Source organism: Nuphar pumila, chromosome 10 (assembly GCF_984573655.1).
Source record: "Nuphar pumila chromosome 10, dmNupPumi1.hap1.1, whole genome shotgun sequence".
In the NCBI taxonomy this organism is placed as follows: domain Eukaryota; kingdom Viridiplantae; phylum Streptophyta; class Magnoliopsida; order Nymphaeales; family Nymphaeaceae; genus Nuphar; species Nuphar pumila.
The window spans coordinates 10,994,065-11,014,631 of NC_143258.1; the positions used below are offsets into that span (position 1 = coordinate 10,994,065).

Here is a 20,567-nt window from a genome sequence, read left to right on the forward strand (position 1 = left end):
ACTTTCTCCCGGTATAACCTTACAATCGATGCAACAACCCCTATCTCTCTTTCTAAGTAGGAAAAAATCTATCTGACTCGTATTAACCCCACTTTTAAATGTTACTAAGTGAGACTCCCTCTTCCTAAACCAAGTGTTTGCTAAGATCATATCATAGGACAAACAAAAATCTAAAATCCTTTCTCCACTTTCATTTCTTTCTCCTATACCATAGCCTCCATGGATACTCTCAAATCCATTCCTACTAATGCCTACATGTCCATTAAGGTCACCGCCGATGAAAAGCTTTTCTCCATAAGATATCCCTTGTACTACTCCATCTAAATCTTCCCAAAATTGATGCTTAATGGAATCATCTAAACCTACTTGAGGTGCATAAACACTAATAATATTAATAATATCCGTACCTAATACTAATTTAATAAGTAAAATTCTATCACCCTTCCTACGGACCTCAACTACATTATCTATAAACTGACGACTCATAACAATCCCTACTCCATTCCTTTTTCTATTTATTCCTGTATACCAAATCTTATATCCCCAAGGTTCTATCACTTTAGCTTTCTCACCTACCCATTTGGTCTCTTGAAGACATAAAATATCAATCTTTCTCCTACACATAACATCTACTAACTCTACCAACTTACCAGTTAAAGACCCTATGTTCCAAGTGGCTAACCTAATTTTATGGTCTTGGACTAACTTCTTTACCCCCACCCGTCCAACAAAGTGAGGGAACCCTTGCCTATTTGACACCACACCCGGGCGCCGGTGTGACGCGTCGCTTTTGGGCGACGACCTAGCAACCCTTGCCCATTTATCACTGCCTCCGGGCCTAGAGAGTACAGCGCATCGCTCAGTAGGGAACGCCCCAACGAAATTCTCATATTGGTTCATTTTCATAAGATATGACAAAGTTTTTATGCTGGCTGTCACAGGCCTACCGCAACCCTCCTCCTTTATCCGGGCTTGGGACCGGCAGTGTATAACTAAACAGTTATACACAGGCGGAGTTAATTTGGTGGTGTAGTCCACCTCATGAAATTTAAGAATCACCATTTTTATTTTAACTTTTATTTCCTTGTATTTTGTTTCTCATTCAATCTCATAAGTCATCCTTTTTATTCCTATTTTTTTCTTTTAAATTGATTCCTCGCTTCCCGCTTATAAATTTTAAAATATTTCGCTTATCGCTCTAACTTGCCGTTTTGTTTCCCACTTCTGCTTCCTAGTCTCGAAACCTTGGATAAAACTTTATCATCATAACTTAGATGGCCAAAACTATAATAATTCAAGAGCCTCTAACCACAAACAAAGTGTCCACAAAGAGACAAAATGGACAAGCACAAATGTGGCCTCTAAGGGTATGTTTGATGGCATTGCTAAATTATATACCTAAACATTCAATGTAATATATATATTTTATATATATAAGGTAATACATATACATATATTAATATATATGTATATGTATCTACTTATTATATATATAAAATATATATTTCTGTTTTTGTTTAGCCGTAGGGGTAGATTAGTCTTTTCCTCCATTTTACGCACATTCAATTTATGAATGTGATTGTAATTTATTTTAGTTCTTTTTCTTTTATTTTTTATTTTCTTTTATGTAAAGTACCAAGAGATACCTTGGGGGGCCCACTAACATAGACGTTGGGCCCTCTCCAACGGTCACATTTGTGACCGTTGGAGGGGCTCCAACGTCTATGAGTGGAGCCCCTCCAAGGCCCCTCTTGTGTTGTTATAAATAGGGGTTTCACCCCTTTGTATTTTTCATGGCTTTGAGTCAAAGCCCAAGTGCTCAATAAATCGATTCCATTGTTTTTATGCCTTTGTGCATTTGTGAGTTGTGCCTTTGTGCACAAGTGTTCTAAAGTGTTCTTATTGTGCATTCGTGGTGGGTTTATTATCAAGAATATTAAGATCTTGATATTAGTATCTTATTGGAGATACTTTCACATGGTATCAGAGCCTCGTTGGAAGGAGGAGGATCGTGCATCTCGTCTCTTGTGAAGTACCTCGAAAAACGTGCCCTCAAGCTAGTAAAGTTTTGAATTATTGCATTTGCTTCGGGCAATATTTTAGAAGCCACTTTTGTCAAGAAAAGCTTGAAAAACCGTTAAGGTACGCATTATTTTTCATCTTTTCTTCTCTCTAATGGGTGAAAAAGACCCCCACTTCTCCCTTGGGTTTAAACTTAGTGGTTCGAACTACCATGTGTGGGCCGGCAATATGGAAGCCCATATCAAAGGGAAAGGCCTTTGCGGTTACGTTCAAGGTTCCATATCAGAACCCGAACCCAAACTTTCTATTATAGAGAAAGGGGAAATTAAGATTCTTGAAGGAGAAGATAGACAAAAGGCCTTAGAAGAATATTCCAAAAAGCATGATGAGTGGGAAATGAAGAACTTCAAAATATTGTCTTGGATTTTTTCATCCGTCGAAACCAAGATCAATGCCAACATCATTAAGTTTAAAAGGGCCTCCGAAGCTTGGTTGTACCTTGAAAAAATGTATACTTCAAGGGACTTGTCTCACAAATACTATCTCCAAAAGAAAACCTTGACTCTTCAACAAAATGATTTATCTATTCGGGAATATTTTGCCGAATTATCATCTATTTGGGATGAGCTTGCCATGCTCGAATCAAAATGGAGTGGAGAAGCTATTGAATTAAGGCACAAACAACTAGAGGAAGATCGATTTTTTAACTTCCTAAATGGTCTTAGACCCGAATTTGAGCAAATTCGGTCCTCTCTTCTATCCGCTTTCACATCTCTCTCTATTGAAGATGTCATCACCAAGCTAAGTGGTGAGGAAACACGTATGGGGATCAGTAAAAATAACCCAAGCATTCTTGCTACACCTTCTCAAAGTGATTATGAAGTGGTTAATGCTGTGTCAAGACCCGGGAATAATTTGAAGACCTACAAACCGCCCCATTTAAAAAATCAAGGGCAAAATGATCGATATGGCAAGAGAGATTATATCAAATTAACTTGCCATTTTCGTAAAGAACCGGGACATATCAAACCCAATTGTCCCAAATGGAAGAAGTTTCTTGCCGCGGCTTTAGCATCCCAATCGGAGGAACGACCTTTGACATCAAATGAACCTCTGTCGCTTCATCAAATTATGGATGCTCTTCAACCTCTTCTCAAAGGAGGCATTTCTGGAGCCGCTATGTCATCCTCTTCCTCTCTTAGTAAGACATCTTGGCTTCTTGATTCCGGTGCTTCGTTTCATATGACTCCAAGCCATTGTTTTCTTTCTGATTATTCTAAAAATTGTCTTCCATCTTTTGTCTCAACGATGGATGGAACACCTCTTGAAATTAAAGGAATGGGCAATTTTGAAAAACAAGACTTCTTTATCCCAAAAATTCGTCTTATACCAAAACTAAACTTAAATTTACTTTCCGTTTCTCAACTCTCGGACTGTGGTTGTGATATAAAATTCTCTTCTGATAATGTTGGATACAGGATCGCCAGTCCGGGAAGTTGATTGGGGGAAGGCTCTAGGAGAGGAGACCTCTACTATGTTGATTTTCTTAAAATTCCCAAGAATCAATTTTGTAATGTTGCTCAAAACAAAGATATTCATGTATGGCATAAGAGATTGGGTCATCCCAACATTGTTAAAATCTCTTATTTGCCTTTTATTAAGCATCTTTGTAATGAAAATTTTGTTTGTAATGAATGTATTCTTGGAAAAATGAGAAGTCTTCCTTTTCCTCAAAGATCCATGTTTACAACAAAACCTTTTGAAATCGTTTACTCCGATGTATGGGGTCCGGCTCCGGTGATATCTAAGGGAGGTTTCTCTTACTATGTTATCTTTGTGGACGACTTCACTAGGTTTAGTTGGATATATTTTCTTAAACATAAACATGAAGTTTTTTCAACTTTTAAAACATTTCATATGATGGTTTTAAATCAATTCAATGAAAATTTAAAAATTCTTAGAACCGATTCCGGTGGCGAATACCTTTCCAATGAATTCAAAAGCTATCTTGAAAATTATGGAATTCTCCATTAAAAGTCTTGTCCTAAAACCCCCCAACAAAATGGGTTGGCTGAACGAAAACATAGGCATATTATTGAAACCACACGAACTTTGCTCATTTCTCAAAATATTCCGAAAAAACTTTGGGCCAAGGCCGCTCTTACTTCTGTCTATCTCATAAATAGACTTCCATCTAAAAACTTGAACAAGATTTTCCCATTTGAAAAATTATACGAAAAAGAACCTGATTATAGCAGGTTAAGGGTTTTTGGATGTAAATGTTTTGTCCTTACTGATAAAAATGACAAACTCTCCCCTAAGGCCATTCCTTGTGCCTTTCTTGGTTATTCTGAAACTCATAAAGGCTTTCGTTGTTATGATGTTAAAAGTGATAAACTATATGTTTCCAGAAATGTAAGCTTCTTGAAAAATATTAGTGGTTTCGAAAAACTTGAAACTAATGATGAGAATATAGACTATTCTTTTCTGTTTGATTTATTAACTGAAGATGATGATACTAGTGATGATGAAACAAATCAAAATGACTTGGATAATAATGAAACTCATTCTGATCCACACATCAATGAAGAATCACATAGAGATCCTATAACCTACTCTCATAGAGATAGGAATACTTTTAGAAGTGCCCTCGAAAGATATGATAGTGAGTCTACCCCTCCAAGAGAAGGACATCTCCGTAGGACCGAAAGAACAAGAAGACCCCCCTCTAGGTTCATCTCATATGAGTCCTTTTCACCAAAATATAGAGCCTGTCTAAGTGCCATTCACTCGTACACAGAACCTAGGGATTTCGAGGAAGCACGAAAATGCCCGGAATGGATAGTCTCTATGAATAATGAACTTGAAGCCCTAAAGAAAGCAAAGACCTGGGAGTTTGAAGACCTTCCTAAAGACAAGAAAGCAATAGGGTGTAGATGGGTATTTAAAGTCAAAACTAAGAGTGATGGGACTCTTGAGAGATATAAGGCCCGTTTAGTTGCAAAAGGATATGGTCAAAAATATGAGATTGATTATGAGGAGACTTTTGCCCCCGTTGCTCGAATGGTCACCGTCCGATGTCTTATAATCGTTGCTTCAATTAATAAATGGAACATCTATCAGATGGATGTTAAGAATGCGTTTTTAAATGGAGATCTAAACGAAGAAGTATATATGGATGCTCCTCCTGGAATGGAATATCCTAAAGGAAAAGTGCTTCGTCTTCGGAAAGCACTTTATGGTTTAAAACAAGCTCCCAAGGCTTGGTATGATAGGTTTAACTCCGTAATGTTAGAAAATGATTTCTCATCCTGCTTTACTGATACAACTTTGTTTGTTAGAAAATCTAATGCAAGGATTGTTATTCTACTGCTTTATGTGGATGACATGCTTATAACTGTGAGCGATTCTAAAGGGATTAAAAGCATAAAATCCATTTTAAAGGATAAGTTTGAAATGTCTGACTTAGGCTTCTTAACTTATTTTTTGGGTATTGAGGTAGCTTACTCTCACAGAGGATATTTTTTGTCTCAAACTAAGCTTGCATCTGAGATTATTGACAGGTCAGGTATTACAGATGATAAAATTTGTGAAACTCCTGCTATAGTAGGAGCTAAAATGAAGATTGATGATGGTGTTCCTCTATCTGATCCTACTCCCTACAGGCAACTAGTAGGATCGTTGATGTACCTAAGTATCACCATACCAGATATCTCACATGCAGTGCATACAGCAAGTCAGTTTCAGCATGCACCAACTTCTGTTCACATGGGTGCTATCTTACGTATCGTAAGATACCTAAAACACACTATTAATAAGGGAGTTTTTCTGTCTTCTTCTTCTGAGTTAAGATTAATTGCTTATACTGACTCTGATTGGGGAGGTGACCCAAATAACCGTCACTCCACCACTGTTTTTTGTGTATTCTTAGGAGACTCATTAATCTCATGGAGATGTAAGAAACAACAAAAGATGTCTCTATCATCAACTGAAGCGGAATATCGTGCCATGGCAACTACTACCATGAAAATTGTTTGGATTCATCAGTTGTTGGAAGACATGGGGATCACTATTGAAGGGCCTACTAAGCTTTGCTGTGACAACAAAAGTGCGATTTATATTGCTAAAAATCACACTTTTCATGAGCGGACTAAACACATAGAGATGGATTGTCACTACGTTCGGGAGGCGTACCTCAAAGGAATCATTGACCTTCCATATGTCATATCCGAATATCAATTGACGGACTTCTTCACTAAGGCCTTGTGTGCTCCGCGTTTCAACTTTCTTCTTAGCAAACTCTCAGTCATCCTGCCCTAAGTTTGAGGGGGGGTGTTAAATTATATACCTAATCATTCAATGTAATATATATTTTATATATATATATAAGGTAATACATATACATATATTAATATATATGTATATGTATCTACTTATTATATATATATAAAATATATATTTATGTTTTTGTTTAGTCGTAGGGGTAGATTAGTCTTTTCCTCCATTTTACGCACATTCAATTTATGAATGTGATTGTAATTTATTTTAGTTCTTTTTCTTTTATTTTTTAGTTTCTTTTATGTAAAGTACCAAGAGATACCTTGGGGGCCCCACTAACATAGACGTTGGGCCCTCTCCAACGGCCACATTTGTGACCGTTGGAGGGGCTCCAACGTCTATGAGTGGAGCCCCTCCAAGTCCCCTCTTGTGTTGTTATAAATAGGGGTTTCACCCCTTTGTATTTTTCATGGCTTTGAGTCAAAGCCCAAGTGCTCAATAAATCGATTCCATTGTTTTTATGCCTTTGTGCATTTGTGAGTTGTGCCTTTGTGCACAAGTGTTCTAAAGTGTTCTTATTGTGCATTCGTGGTGGGTTTATTATCAAGAATATTAAGATCTTGATATTAGTATCTTATTGGAGATACTTTCACAGGCATGTCCCGTGCGTCGCCCGGTGTCCTGCACGATGTGCGGGATGCTGCTTCCATCAAACCTTGGACACAGAAGATGCAAGGAATATGTCCGCCGCATCCTAATTTGGGCGTAATTTTTTCTCCACCCCCTGTTACAGTGAGAACAGGGACTTGGGGGGCAGTGTTGAAAAAAAAACACGGGGGAGGGGGTGTACCCCGACCCGCTCTCATTCTCCCATTTCTCTCTCTCTCTCTCACTTGTGCAGGCCGGGCGAGGCCACCAGCGACTGGCCATTAAAGTGGTACATAAGTTGGTGGTGTTCAATCAAAAAACAAAAAAAGAAAACTTGTTTGGGGTGGAAGATGGCAGTTGGTGCAAGGGTTTCTATTGTCGATGGGAATTTGATGGTTGATGGTTCTGGGGACTTGCATTATGTCAAATGTGCACAAGAATGTCGCCGTAACTCCGGCTGGTGGTGCTGAGTTGATGAGCAGCGTTTTTATAGGCGTCCAATCCGAGCAGATTGGAAGCCACCATGTCTTCCCTGTTGGGGTTCTTCAGTAAGTCTTCTCTGTTTCTTTGTTCAGCTTAGAGTCTTAGACACAGAGTACCAAAGTCATTGTTTTTTTAGATTGTTGGTCATGCTCAAAACACCAAAGGGGGTGAAATCTGTGGGGTATTTTCTTTTCTTGGGAGTACTTAGCTAGAAAAATGCCTCTAGTTTGTTTCGACTTTTCTTAGAATTGATACATTTTTTGTGAGCTTTTTGGGTGAGAATTGCATATTGTTCCACCAATTTGCAGTATAGTTACTTTGTTTTGGAAGGGGCAATTGTAATTGGTTGTTTTGGGATTTAATGTCAAAAGTGGTTCTACAACTGAGAGATTGATGTCAAATTTTTTAAGAGATTGGCTACAGGTCTCATGAAGAGTAGAATCTACTGTATGGAAACCATCAATATGATTCTACTCCGGCTGCTACCTTTTCTTTTCAGTTCATATATTGATTTGAATTCACAGGGATCTGCATTTTATGTCTATGTTTTCTTCATTTTTCTTCTTCTAATTGATTTCTATTATTTTGGGTTTTTTTGTAAATTGATTAGGTTTTTTGAATCAAATTTTTTAAATTAAGGTTTCTTATATTTAATTTGATTAGGGTTCTTTGATTTGATTAGAGTTTTTCTTTGGATTTTTATGATTAGGGCGTTGAATCAATTTTTTTAAAGCTTTTTAGAGTTAATTTGATTAGGGCTTTTCTTGTATTTGATTAGGGATTTTTTTTATTTTCTTTGGTTAGGGTTTTTTATTTAATTTTATGATTTTTTTCTTATAGTTTAGGGCTTTTTGTTTATTTATAATTTGTTTTATTTTCTTTGGTTAGGTTTTGAATCAGGGATTTTTTATTTAATTTTATGGTTTTTTATTATAGTTTAGGGTTTTTTGGTTTATTTATGATTTATTTTATTGCATTTTAAGATTAGTTAATTTGATTAGGGATTTTTTTATTTTCTTTGGTTAGGGTTTGAATTAGCTAGGTAAGGATACATCGTGGTGGAACGAGGATGTCAAATTAGCTATTAAGGTTAAAAGAGAGTGTTATAGAAATCTAAGTAAAAGTCGTGATAATGAGAATTTGGAGAAGTATATGGTAGCAAAGAAGGAAGCTAAAAAAGTAGTTCGGAATGCGAGGGATAAGGTATATAAGGAGGTTTATGACAAGTTGGATACCAAAGAGGGTGAAAAGGATATTTATAGGATTGCAAAAATGAGAGATAGGAAATCGAGGGATCTGGGTATGGTTAGATGTATCAAAGATGAAACGCAAAGGGTTTTAGTCAAAGATGAGGAGATTAAGGAGAGATGGAAAGATTATTTTGATAAGCTATTTAATGAAAGTCATGCTCAGGATCTTGGAGACTTTTCCATTCTTTTTCATGAGATGAATTGTGACTTCATGCGCAAGATTCAAAAGAAAGAAATTGCAGAGACTTTGAAGAAAATGAAATCAAGAAGGGCAGTTGGCCCAAATGGTATACCTATCGAGGCTTGGAAATACTTGGGAGAGAAAGGTTTAGAATGGTTGACAAATCTTTTTAACAAGATTTGGCGGACAAATAAGATGCCTAATGAGTGGAGGAAGAGTACTTTGGTGCCTCTATATAAGAATAAGGGTGATATACAAGATTGCACAAACTATCGTGGTATAAAACTCATGAGTCATACTATGAAACTTTGGGAGAGGGTGATTGAGTCTAGGTTGAGGAAGGTTGTCATGATATCGGAGAATCAATTTGGTTTTATGCCTGGAAGATCTACTATGGAAGCTATTCATCTTCTTAGACAACTTATTGAGAGAAATAGAGAGAGGAACAAAGATTTGCATATGGTTTTTATTGATTTGGAGAAGGCTTATGATAGAGTACCTAGGGACGTTCTCTGGTGGACAATGATGAAGAAAGGTGTTTCTCTCAAGTACATTAGTATAATTAAAGATATGTATGAAGGAGTAGTAACCAAAGCAAGAGCTCCTCAATCTTATCTTAGTCATGCAGATACAACTTGGGTCCTTTGTCCGATTGGTTCAACAGTGTACCAATATCAATACCTTTCACATGGTTATGCATGAGTAATAATAACACACATTCATTCATTCATCGTTGAAGCTATAACTAATGCATTGTTTCGATATTTACTCGTTCACCCCCTGGTACGTGAGAGAACTTAGCTTCGACGTCAAACGAATCCATCTGCGAGTTTATTATGCTATGTATTTTTTATACCCCAGTGTTCGTAATAGGGCGACAATTTTCATGCCGGGATACCCCACCAGGTCCTTTCGGATGCATCCTTCTACTGCAGTCACGGGGTTCAATCTCTAAATCTTAAGGATAACCTGACCTCCTAACCTCTAAGTGACGGAAGGTCATCTGAACTCTTTGGTCCATAACATCATACAGGTCACTCGAGGTGGTACCATCACCGTCATGCCACGGTGAGCGCAAGTCCTGAAGGGGGTTTGACAACATAATCTTTCTTATTAGGACATCAAGTGTCACTTAAGCAATCTAGGGACTATTGTTATGTTTTATTCATATGCATACAGGACCTCACTCTTAGCAACTAGTCTTCACGAGCGCTTCACCCCTTGGGATGAAGGTGTAGTTGTTGTTGTTATAGGGTTTGAATTAGGGATTTTTATATAATTTTATTGTTTTTTTTATAGTTTAGTTTTTTTTTTGGTTTATTTATGATTTATTTTATTGTATTTTAAGGTTTTATAATTTGATTAGGGATTTTTTATTTTCTTTGGTTAGGGTTTGAATTAGGGTTTTTTTAATTTAATTTTATGGTTGTTTCTTATAGTTTAGAGTTTTTTGGTTATTTATGATTTGAGGTTGATTCTAGTTTCTAATATGTGCTAGAGACCCTCCTCAATCCTAACCCAAGTTCTGATGCCATATTGAAGCCGTCAAGATAAATAATTGATGCTGTTCAAACTATTTCATTATATTTAGGGTAATTTCACACATCCTTCTTATTAGGGTCGACCCCTTGTAACTTTACATACAATAAACAAAAATTCCCTTATGCAAGATTCATTATGACAAATTAGTAGAATTGATGATGTAACGACCCCAATCCATACCCTTTAAAAATGCGGAAATATATATATATTTTTTTCTAAGAGTTGCGGAAACCTTTCCCCGAGATCTGGGGTCCTCACAGTTCCACTTTCCATTGGATAGCCCATCCACCACAAACGAAGTTGCAATTATCATCCATATAAACCACTAAAACTCTTTTATTAATGAGTAAGAAAATTTCAAAGACAAGGTTTTCTTCAACGGAAAGTAAAGTAACAATTGCAGAAAATAAAAGAACTGAATGACAAAAGAAAAAGCCAATGTGTCATCTACTGAAGCTGACAAGCCCAAGTATAACTCATCTATCCCCAGATGCATGTCCAACTTCACTGTTCACCATTACCTGTGAAAAACCAACAAAGTAGGGTGTCAGAACCGAAATTCTGAGTACAGCTACTTCTAAAGAAACAGGTGAGAGAAAGAACATGAATAAGATTTCATGCAGTGATTTGAGTGAGTGCAGATATAAAATTTGCAACATTTAACTATCCATAACTACCAATAATTGCATTTACTCACCAGTCAATAACAGTAAACAATGTCATATATCAACAACTAAATGATCAAACATTTTAGCATGATTTCACAAAGTAAGTCATATGCTACCAGCAAATGATGTCATGATATCAAGAATGATTCAATCATGCATGATCTAATGCATAATAGAAAAATGCATGATTATGTGCAATGCATGATTTCTTCTGTTATCTTTCATTTAAGTTCCATCTTTCCATATGCATGCCCTATTAATGCACACATCCTTAAGTTCCTTTTTTTAATTACCGTGGCCCGCGGATACACCAAACGGGTACAAACCCCGAGGTCAAGTAGGTTCCCAGGGTAGCTTAACACACAATTTGTATTTTATTACTGGGTTCCAACTTAGCCCTCGACCGATATCAGGAAACAACACCATCCATCGGAACATTAGACCTCCACATCTAATGTCGGGGACACAAGGGACACCCCACGCCCACAAGTGCCACTTCCTTGGTACAATAAACTCACAGCTGTGACTAACACACCACTCCCGGGTAAAGTGGCGGGCTCTCCCTAAAACCGTGGCCAGGAGAAGAACCTCAATATCGGGTTCAGGGGCAACAACGCACACGGAGTTTTTGTATCCTCACAGTCTCCCCAAGACCGGATATCTAAGATTCTCATACTCCAGATGAGATATCCCAGAATGTATATTACACTGTTCTTATTCATTATTTTTATTTAAAGTTTATTCTTTAAGTTTGCAACACCATATGCAAAAGTAAAGTGAAAACCCCGCATCCTCCCTTGCAGGGACCCATTCGGGACTCCAGCCCGTATAAACCATTAGAACAGTGCAGTAATGTGCCAAACCATCTTATGTGGTTTAAGTGATGCTTTTAAAAACATATATAAAAGAAAACCAAACCCACGACTCTCCAGGCCGGTGATGGTCCAATTAGGCCATCAGTGCATCACATAATAAAACCAAGTAGTGTTTCATTCATAACACTAAGCCAAAATGCCAAACAACATATATATTCATGCAAATATAAACCCAAACATATGCATGTCATTATGCATTTGCAATATGTGTGTTACCTACATCACATATGGGTCTTAACCAATCCATGGTTTCTTTAAGTGTGTGAGTGTACATGTACCATTTCACATATAAATCAAGTGTACATGTTCAAGAAGACTTACTAATAATTGAATCATGCTCACACTCATGCGTACCATAGTCATAACAGTCAAGTGAAAGCATAAATCTCCACGACAAGTGTTTCCAAATGCACATCCATATATGCAATATAACCATAAAACAACAACATTCACAAGCACAGTTTCAAAGATTCATGCGCAAGGATTCACATATTTATACCAAATGTACGTTGTCATTCCTTGATTAATTTTATTATATCATGTGAACCCCCATGCATGTAAATTCAAACAATAAAGCATTAGTTTCATGATTGCTCATGCCCATGAAAACAACTAGACAACGATATCCAATCAAGCATATCAAATCAAGTTTAAGCCTATTAGCATTTTCATTCACCTGTATGCAAAGAGCCAGGTCTAACATGATTAGCTAGTATTCTGAAAACTTAAAGTGCTAAGCTAAGCTTCCATATGAGCTACCCTATACATGAACAAGGATTCCATCGACCTGTCATTTGTCCACAAGCATGGACAATTAAGGAAATGACATTTATCATACTTTCCTTTGTAAAAATATAGTCCAGCACCATCCGGCTGGGCTGGGCAGGGTATCACCCAAATTTCAATATCATGCAAAAACTTTCATGCATGAGCATTTCTATCAACCTATCATGATGAGTATGATTAACAAAGAACAACCATTATGAGTGCCAATACATGCCTACCCAAAAGGAAGTGTTACGTATATAAGTTAAGAGAACCTATGACAAAAATTTTAAAACAGCATATGTACATATCTTGTACAAATGGAAAGGAAATGTAGTTATATATATATTTATATTGCTCCACTACGACACATTTTCTCTAATAAGAATATAACTCGTATTTACATGGCCCCACCATGGTTCACCTGAACCGCAAGCTCGAATAAGAACTTATTTTACTAAAATCATAAGTAACTTAAACTCAACAAATGTTGTGCTTGAACTTGACACCAATAAGTTTCTGTCATTACAACTAATCCAAACTAACCCAGAACTTAACACTGAAATCAATTATTTTGCTAATTCATATACGGGAACAAGTAAGTCTCACATATTAAATATGAAACAAAGGTAATATAGGATCTTAGTTCAAATTACAGGAATCAAAAGCAACTACCTTCACCAAGACTTAGCTAAACAGTTTCCTTTGATAAATAAACCCAGACTATTTCAAAACAAAATTTTATTTCTGTTATATACTTAACAGGACATCACTGTAACCTGGAATATATGTAACAGGATTTGATTTTTATCCAATATGTTGAAAAACAGAGATCATAAACTAAATCCTAAACTTACATTGTATAAAAAAAACTGTAAACACCAATGATGTAGAGTACAACACATGTGATTGGTCTTCATATGCAAGAGATGACATCACAAAAAGTAGTTTGTACACAAGCAACCATCTAAAGTCTGAAATCATTAATTGACTAAAAAGAATATCCAACTCAAGATTACAGCTATGTACAGTTTTACTCATGATGATTGCTAAAGCAGTTCATGCCTGAAAGAACAAGTAAAGTGCACAGTGCCATATGAACACACTTTAATTAATAGGACAGCCGATGCATTAAATTTTCATATAGTTGGCTCCAAGCCATTATCTAATACAGCCAAAAATCCAGGATAATCCAACAAATCACCACATTAATACATGCTAAGTATTACAATTTCAGAACTTACACTAAATCAAGAATCAATTAGGGAAATAAAATTTTATTTAAATAGAAACCAGAACCACATCCAGAAAACAATCAGATTCCCTCTTTTGTAAATTCATTTACATGCACCATAATCTTCTTTTTATCACAAATCGACCCCAGGCTTCCACAATCAGGTTCATCGAGTCCCCAAAGAGGAAACCCCCAACCCGGGGTTGTCCATTTCGGGAAAATCGGGAATCCCACGACTGGGGCTATCCGATACCCCAGTCGAATCCCAAATCGTTGTGATTTAGGGATTCTGCAAGGTGGGGTTAGGCAAGAAAAATACCCAAATCCAGTTGGGTTGAAAAAAAATGTTTTCGGTTTAGGGTTAGGCATAGAAACCCCCAACCATAGCTAGGGTTCCGAAATGGGGTTGTCAGCTAAACCCCCAAATCGGGTGTCGTTACTACTCAAAACCCCCGATTTTTTTCTCCTCTCGAAAACACACGCACGGAATCGAATCCCTATTCGATCCCTCACCCTATTTCCAAGAAGACCCGTACCTGTTTAGAGCTTTTCCGACAATCCTTCCGGCGATCGGAGGCTGCCGTGGCCTTCGGTGATGGCTGGTGGCCAAGGCTCCACTCACGGCTGCTGTCGTGAAGAGGAGGAGTGCTCGCTGAAGCTGCGGTGGCTGTGGGTTGCCACAGTTTTTTTTTTTTCCGGCGACCTCTCCTCTCTCCGGTGCGCGCACGTAGACAGGGAGAGAGAGATTGAGTAGAGAGAGATGGGGATGAGTGAAGAGGGTGAGAGCCCCTCTCCACTCCCCTCCTTTATCGGCCCCAGGCCTCCCCCTTCTCTGCCGAGATGGGCGCGGGGTCGTTACGCTCTGCGTAACCCCCCTGCCCCTGCACCCCCCTTTCTGTTTTGGGGTTAGGTTTTATCGGCGGGTTGCCCTTATCACTTAACAGGGCATAAAAATTATGGGGTGGGGCTCGGGTCCGAACCCGAGACCCGTAATCTAGCCCAAGTCCAAAATGGATCCACAAGTGGATCCAAATGGATCCACAAGTGGATCCAAATGGATCCACAAGTGGATCCAAATGGATCCACAAGTGGATCCAAATGGATCCACTGTGGATCCTCGAATTAAATTAGATTTTTAAAATTGAAATTTTTTTATTTATCTATTATTATCATTAAATCGAGGTTTCAAATAAATAAATCTAATTACCCCCTTTATGGGTCTTGGATCCGAAACTGGATCTAGGCCCAATTTGCATAATTTAAATATTTTCTAATAAAAATCTCGGGTTTTACAGATGAAATGGTAGAAATAGCCCTGTACAAAATGATGAAAATGCCCCTACTATGTACAGTAGATGCACACAATAAAATGTGGTGAGTCTAGAATACTAAGGATAAATGATCTACTCGATAATAATGTACTAAAGGAAAACACAGTGTATGAAGGGAGAAAATGTGGTAAGGGACTTCAAATCTGTGTAATTTCAAGTAGAGCATCATGTTATTGTTACTTGTTTTTCATATATTTTATTGGTGGACAAAGGTGTTATCTGATGCAGCATGACCATATTAAGAACAACTCAACTACCCAAACAATATCATTCTGCCTCTGGCATCTTTATTGATGTCTCGGTTGCAAAACATGGCATGGTGCACTCTGGCAGTTCAAATGATTCCAGGCTATTTTCTTTTTAATTATTTCATGTTTACAAGTATAGTTTTGATGATACATCTTATGTTTGATAATGTGATTGGTGTTACTCGATTGTAGATATCGTCTCTTAATGAAAAATGGCATGCAGTTGTAAAAAAATCTCATAATGGTTTTAACTGATTCAGAGGTGCATTTTCTTCCTCCATAGGTATGAAAATCTCATATTGGTTGCTGGGGGTATTGGAATTTCACCCTTCATTGCCATTTTGAGAGACATCTTGCATAGAGCTAAGGAGAAAAGGCCTTGCCTGGCAAAAAACATTCTGGTAGTTTGGTCAGTCAAAAGATCACAGGAGCTTTCTCTTCTTCCCACAATTGATGCAACATCTATATGTCCATTCTTCTCAAAAATTTTAAACCTAGAGGTTCAAATATATGTGACACAAGAATCAGAAAAACTACTGGTATGTTTTTTTTATATTGCGAGATTTTATTATAGAAAACAATATTGGCAAAGGTCAATGCCAAGATGTGCCTTGAATTCCATGTTACAACCCCGACACATATCACTCGAAGAAAACCATATTGAAGAGATTAAAGTCTATGGTGGTAGCGGAGGAACTGGGCTGTTAGGCTCGAGACCGTTTGTAACAAGGTCCTATAAATACTCTTTTAGGGTTTTCTTGCTTAGGTAACTCTATTGTGAGTTTGGGTATCCTGTGCGGCTTTAGGTTTTTTGTGATAGAGAGCCATCAAGTACCTTTGTAATCCCTTTTTGACATAGTGAAAATCTCTGCTCCTCCACCGCCTGTGGACATAGGCCATTGGCCGAACCACGTAAATCGTGTCATTGTGTGTTCTTTTCTCTCTCTTTCGTTTTTTTCCGCTGTGTAACTTTCTAACAATGAATTTTGTATTCTACCTAATACAGGAAGAAGGTAATCATCTTCCTGGAAACAAGACAGTGGCATACTTTCCAAAGTCCAATGGCAGTAGCATGTCCACTTTGGTTGGTACAGGCAATGAAATATGGTCAGGGATCTATATCTTCTCTTCCATAGTTGGGTTTATAATAATCGTAGGTCTGGTAGAAGTATTTTATGTAAGGCAGTTAAACATATCTTCCTGGTGGTTCCAAGGGCTTCTATGCATCTTTTGCATGTTTGCAAGCATCATCTTATTTGGAGGTACTGTAATCATGTTGTGGCATTACTGGGAAAGGAGCCTTTTAGGCCATGAGGAGCATAATGACGCTGCAGGGCTGGGTGATGATTCCTCACAGTATGTCAAGGAAACAACCAAAAATATTGTTGCCTTGGAATCTACTCATTATGGACAACGACCCAACTTCAAAGGTAACCATTTGTCTTAGCTGCATAAGATTCAGATTTTTTGGTGTTTCTGTGAGCACTTTTTTAATTGTTTAAGTGTAAATATTCGAGTGGAGAGGCTTTGTTTTCTCCATTCTCCTTCATTGCTTGTGTGTGTGTGTGTGTGTGTGTGTGAGAGAGAGAGAGAGAGAGAGAGAGAGAGAGAGAGAGAGAGAGAGAGAGAGAGAGGACTGGTCCATGATAATGGTTTACTGTAAAGATGATGGTTAGTTTTTCTGTTGGATCAAATGTATACCTTGAAACAGATGCTTTCTTTTCTTTCCAGTAATTGTCAAATTACATCAACAAAAACAGAGGCAGCCTTAATTCTCCAACATTGTACCACCTAGGTGGTATCCCATGTGGTAAGCGGGGTCCTGTGTCAAGCTGAAAGCCCAGGATCGAATCCCTCTGCCACATGGGGTGGGTCTTGTTCTGGTAGGGGGTCCGCCTAACCCCAGCTTGCCTTTCAAAAAAAAAAGGAAATCATTCTTTCATGTGGTGTATACGTCTAATCCGAAATAAGCATGTCTATAAATCAGTTGTGTTACACATTCTTCAGATATCTAATGGTTGTTTTTCTTGCATTTGTTGTTTCATCAGCAATTTTCAATTCCATAGCAGACAATTGGGGAAATGTGGATGTCGGTGTTCTTGTCTGTGGTCCACCAGGCCTCCAGGCAAGTGTTGCTGCAGAGTGCAGGTCTCAGAACTTCAGGGGCAAATGGAGTCACCCAATTTTCCACTTCAATAGTCATAGTTTTGATTTGTAGCATTTATCAAGTATACTGGATATGCAGTTACCTATATGATATGTATAGCTCGAGTTGACTGTTAAACTTGATTAACAAACATTATCACCCTTTGACACTTGATTAGTTGGCAGCTGTTTAGGATTACTGATGACTGCGTATTATGTGTTAAAAGATGATATATTTGTAGTGTGGGTATTACAGTATTTACTTTAAGCATCTCTCTCTTTCTCATTGCATGTGTAATAGTTGTGAATTTTTTTGACATTCGCAAATGTGAACTGCACGCGGGAGGTGCATCAAGAGAAACATTTTGATGTAGAAAAAATGTAAAACATCTGGAAAAAAGCATATTGAAATATCGGTTGAAAATTGTTGAATTTTCACTGGGAACATCAGAAGATTTTTCCTGCAAAACGCTAGAACTTTGGTTGCACCAGATGCAGCAATACAGGCTTGTGAAAAGTGTCATTGTTAAGTTGGCAAACTTTTTACAAGATGAAACAATAATAGTAGCCCCGTTGGTACCAAATCACTAGTAGTTGATAATATTTGTTTTGAGCCTACCTACCTAATAAACATTTTTTTTCTTGCAAAACTTTTCTCAGGTGACTGTCAAGGAAACCTTCTAGTGTAGTGGCCAAGCTATATCTGTGCACGTATGTTTGAGCTTGCAAGCATGCACGTTACTGCAAATGTGAAGCTTCTGATGCATGAAGTTGTGGTTGAGATATTATTAGAAATACAAGAAATATGGGCAGAAATGGTTCAGGTGAACTTCCAGTAGATACAGAATTGGCTTCTTAGCATCTGAGCTTTGATATAAAAGCAATTTCTTTTCTTCCAACAGAATAAGAGGAAGAAAACAATGTTGCTTTCACCAATCACCATCCGGTCAATTGTTTATGTACTTGCTGTTTTTCCAGGTACACCTTTAGTTAAATATGTATTAAAAAAAATGATCGTACCACACAAGTCATTTGACGTGTTTCCCATAAAACCTCACAATTTGCAATATTCTCCCCCATGTTCAAAATTGCAAATAGCCAGTGTTTAAATGTCCCTTTTACCCTTTGCATGCGCAAAACTGATGAACACTATGCGATATATCACTCCGCTCTTTGAGCGCCGCATACACCCACTTAAAATGAAGTTCGCACATATTTGACACTGACTTCCTCAAGTCCTTATATATTTCTTGAAGACTTGAGGAAGTCCACAATACCTCAAGTCCTCGTATATTTTATGCAGGCTTGAAGAAGTCCATACATATTTTATGCGGACTTCCTCAAGTCTGCATAAAATATTTGAGAGAGTTTGCATAAATGCGGACTTTCTCATTTTTGTTCAAGTTTAACAGGAAGTTCGCATATAATTTTATAAAAACTTCGTGAAATCAACAAAAAAAAAGTGCAAACCTCATTTTAATTGAGCGCATGCGGTACCAAGGAGCAGAGCGATATATTGCAGGAACTTCATCAGTTCCATGCATGCAAAGGGTACAAATGACATTAATGCAGTCTTTGCAATTTTAGACATGGGGAAAATATCGCAAATTGTGGGTTTTTTAGATAAACATGTCATTTTTATGGTATATAATACGGTCATTTTCTGTACATAATGTGTATGCTCAAATGATATTAGGTCTAGTTTGTTTCATTTAAAAGGAAAAAACTGTAAGAATTCATTACTGAATGAAAATGATATATCATTAACAAAGTTCCCATCTGTAAACACATTTTGTGTTTGTTTCATAGATGGGTACTTTTCTTTTAGTTTATTTTACAGGGAAAAAATGAGCAAAAAACACAAGAATTTTAGTTCTCATCATTTGGAGTTTTGGATAGTAAGTCGCTCAGTGTACTCTATGATTCCTAGCCATTGCGTAAACGTTGTTTATATGGATGTCAATGACAGTCTCCCCTGAGGAACTTCGTCATGTGGAAATCATGAAGAAAAAAGCACCAGAAAAGAGGATAGTATTAGAAGGATGAAGTGTGCCTGACTAGGGTTGACCAGGGTATCTATAGTTCCTCCTAAATGTAGGAGGGTGCGGACAGTCATACTTTTTCAGTTTTTTGTAAGTTTTTAAGAATCTAACCATGTAGACGTTATCTATATGCCCTGTTTAGTAGACATAGTCTTTTGGATCATCTGATCATGACATGTGTAGGTATTTATAAGGCTTCAAAAATCAACGACTCAGAATTTTCATAAAATCATATTTTTTCATTAAAAAAGTATGATCCAACAATTAGTATAGTTAGGAGAAACCAATTTTCCTACGCTAGCCAAAATGGTGTATGCACTCAGCTGGACCAATGATGCGTTCCTAGGCCTGGGTTAGGAATTTTGGGCAGCCGGTAGGCTTGGTTAAGTATATGTCTATGTCAATGGCCAAAACGAGTGAACATGACACAGGTTTACGTGAAAAAATCAGTGCGCTCAAAAGGCACCACAGAAAATTTCCAAATTTTAAAAGAAGATTTTGGACACCTTGGACTATGTCGGGTTAAATTTTCAGGGTCATATGACATAGGGATAGAGAGAACAGAATCAGACAAGTGATGGACAGACAGGATAGGATAGTGACAAACTGGGTTTTGGGGACAGGTAGATTTTCGTCCGGGGGGCTTCTAAGCTAGGTTTAAGGTTATTACAGCGTCTGGGACAACTTACAAGAGCTGGGCAGCGTAGGCTGGGGGTTGCTACAGGAGCTGGTATGCATGGTTTATATTTTGAAATGTTGGATCAGCCAGAAACACGAGCTCAAACCACAAGATTGAAGTGGACCTAGGCTGCAGCCGTGGTTCACTAAAGTGAGTTAAACACAAGGGCCCAACAC

At 37.6% G+C, this 20,567-nt stretch overlaps 1 protein-coding gene across 2 annotated transcripts in view; it reads left to right on the forward strand.

Annotated features, from left to right (window-relative positions):
* Positions 1–17,941, forward strand: part of LOC149823480 (ferric reduction oxidase 6-like) — a 42,251-nt gene extending 24,310 nt beyond the window's left edge. For both annotated transcript variants that reach the window (XM_090018863.1, XM_090018862.1), the window contains 3 exons: positions 15,809–16,064; positions 16,532–16,955; positions 17,574–17,941. In XM_090018863.1, the coding sequence (XP_089874989.1) occupies positions 15,809–16,064; positions 16,532–16,955; positions 17,574–17,743 (850 nt within the window). In that variant the 3' untranslated portion in view covers positions 17,744–17,941. The remainder of the gene's footprint in view (positions 1–15,808; positions 16,065–16,531; positions 16,956–17,573) is intronic.
* Positions 17,942–20,567: the final 2,626 nt, after the last annotated feature.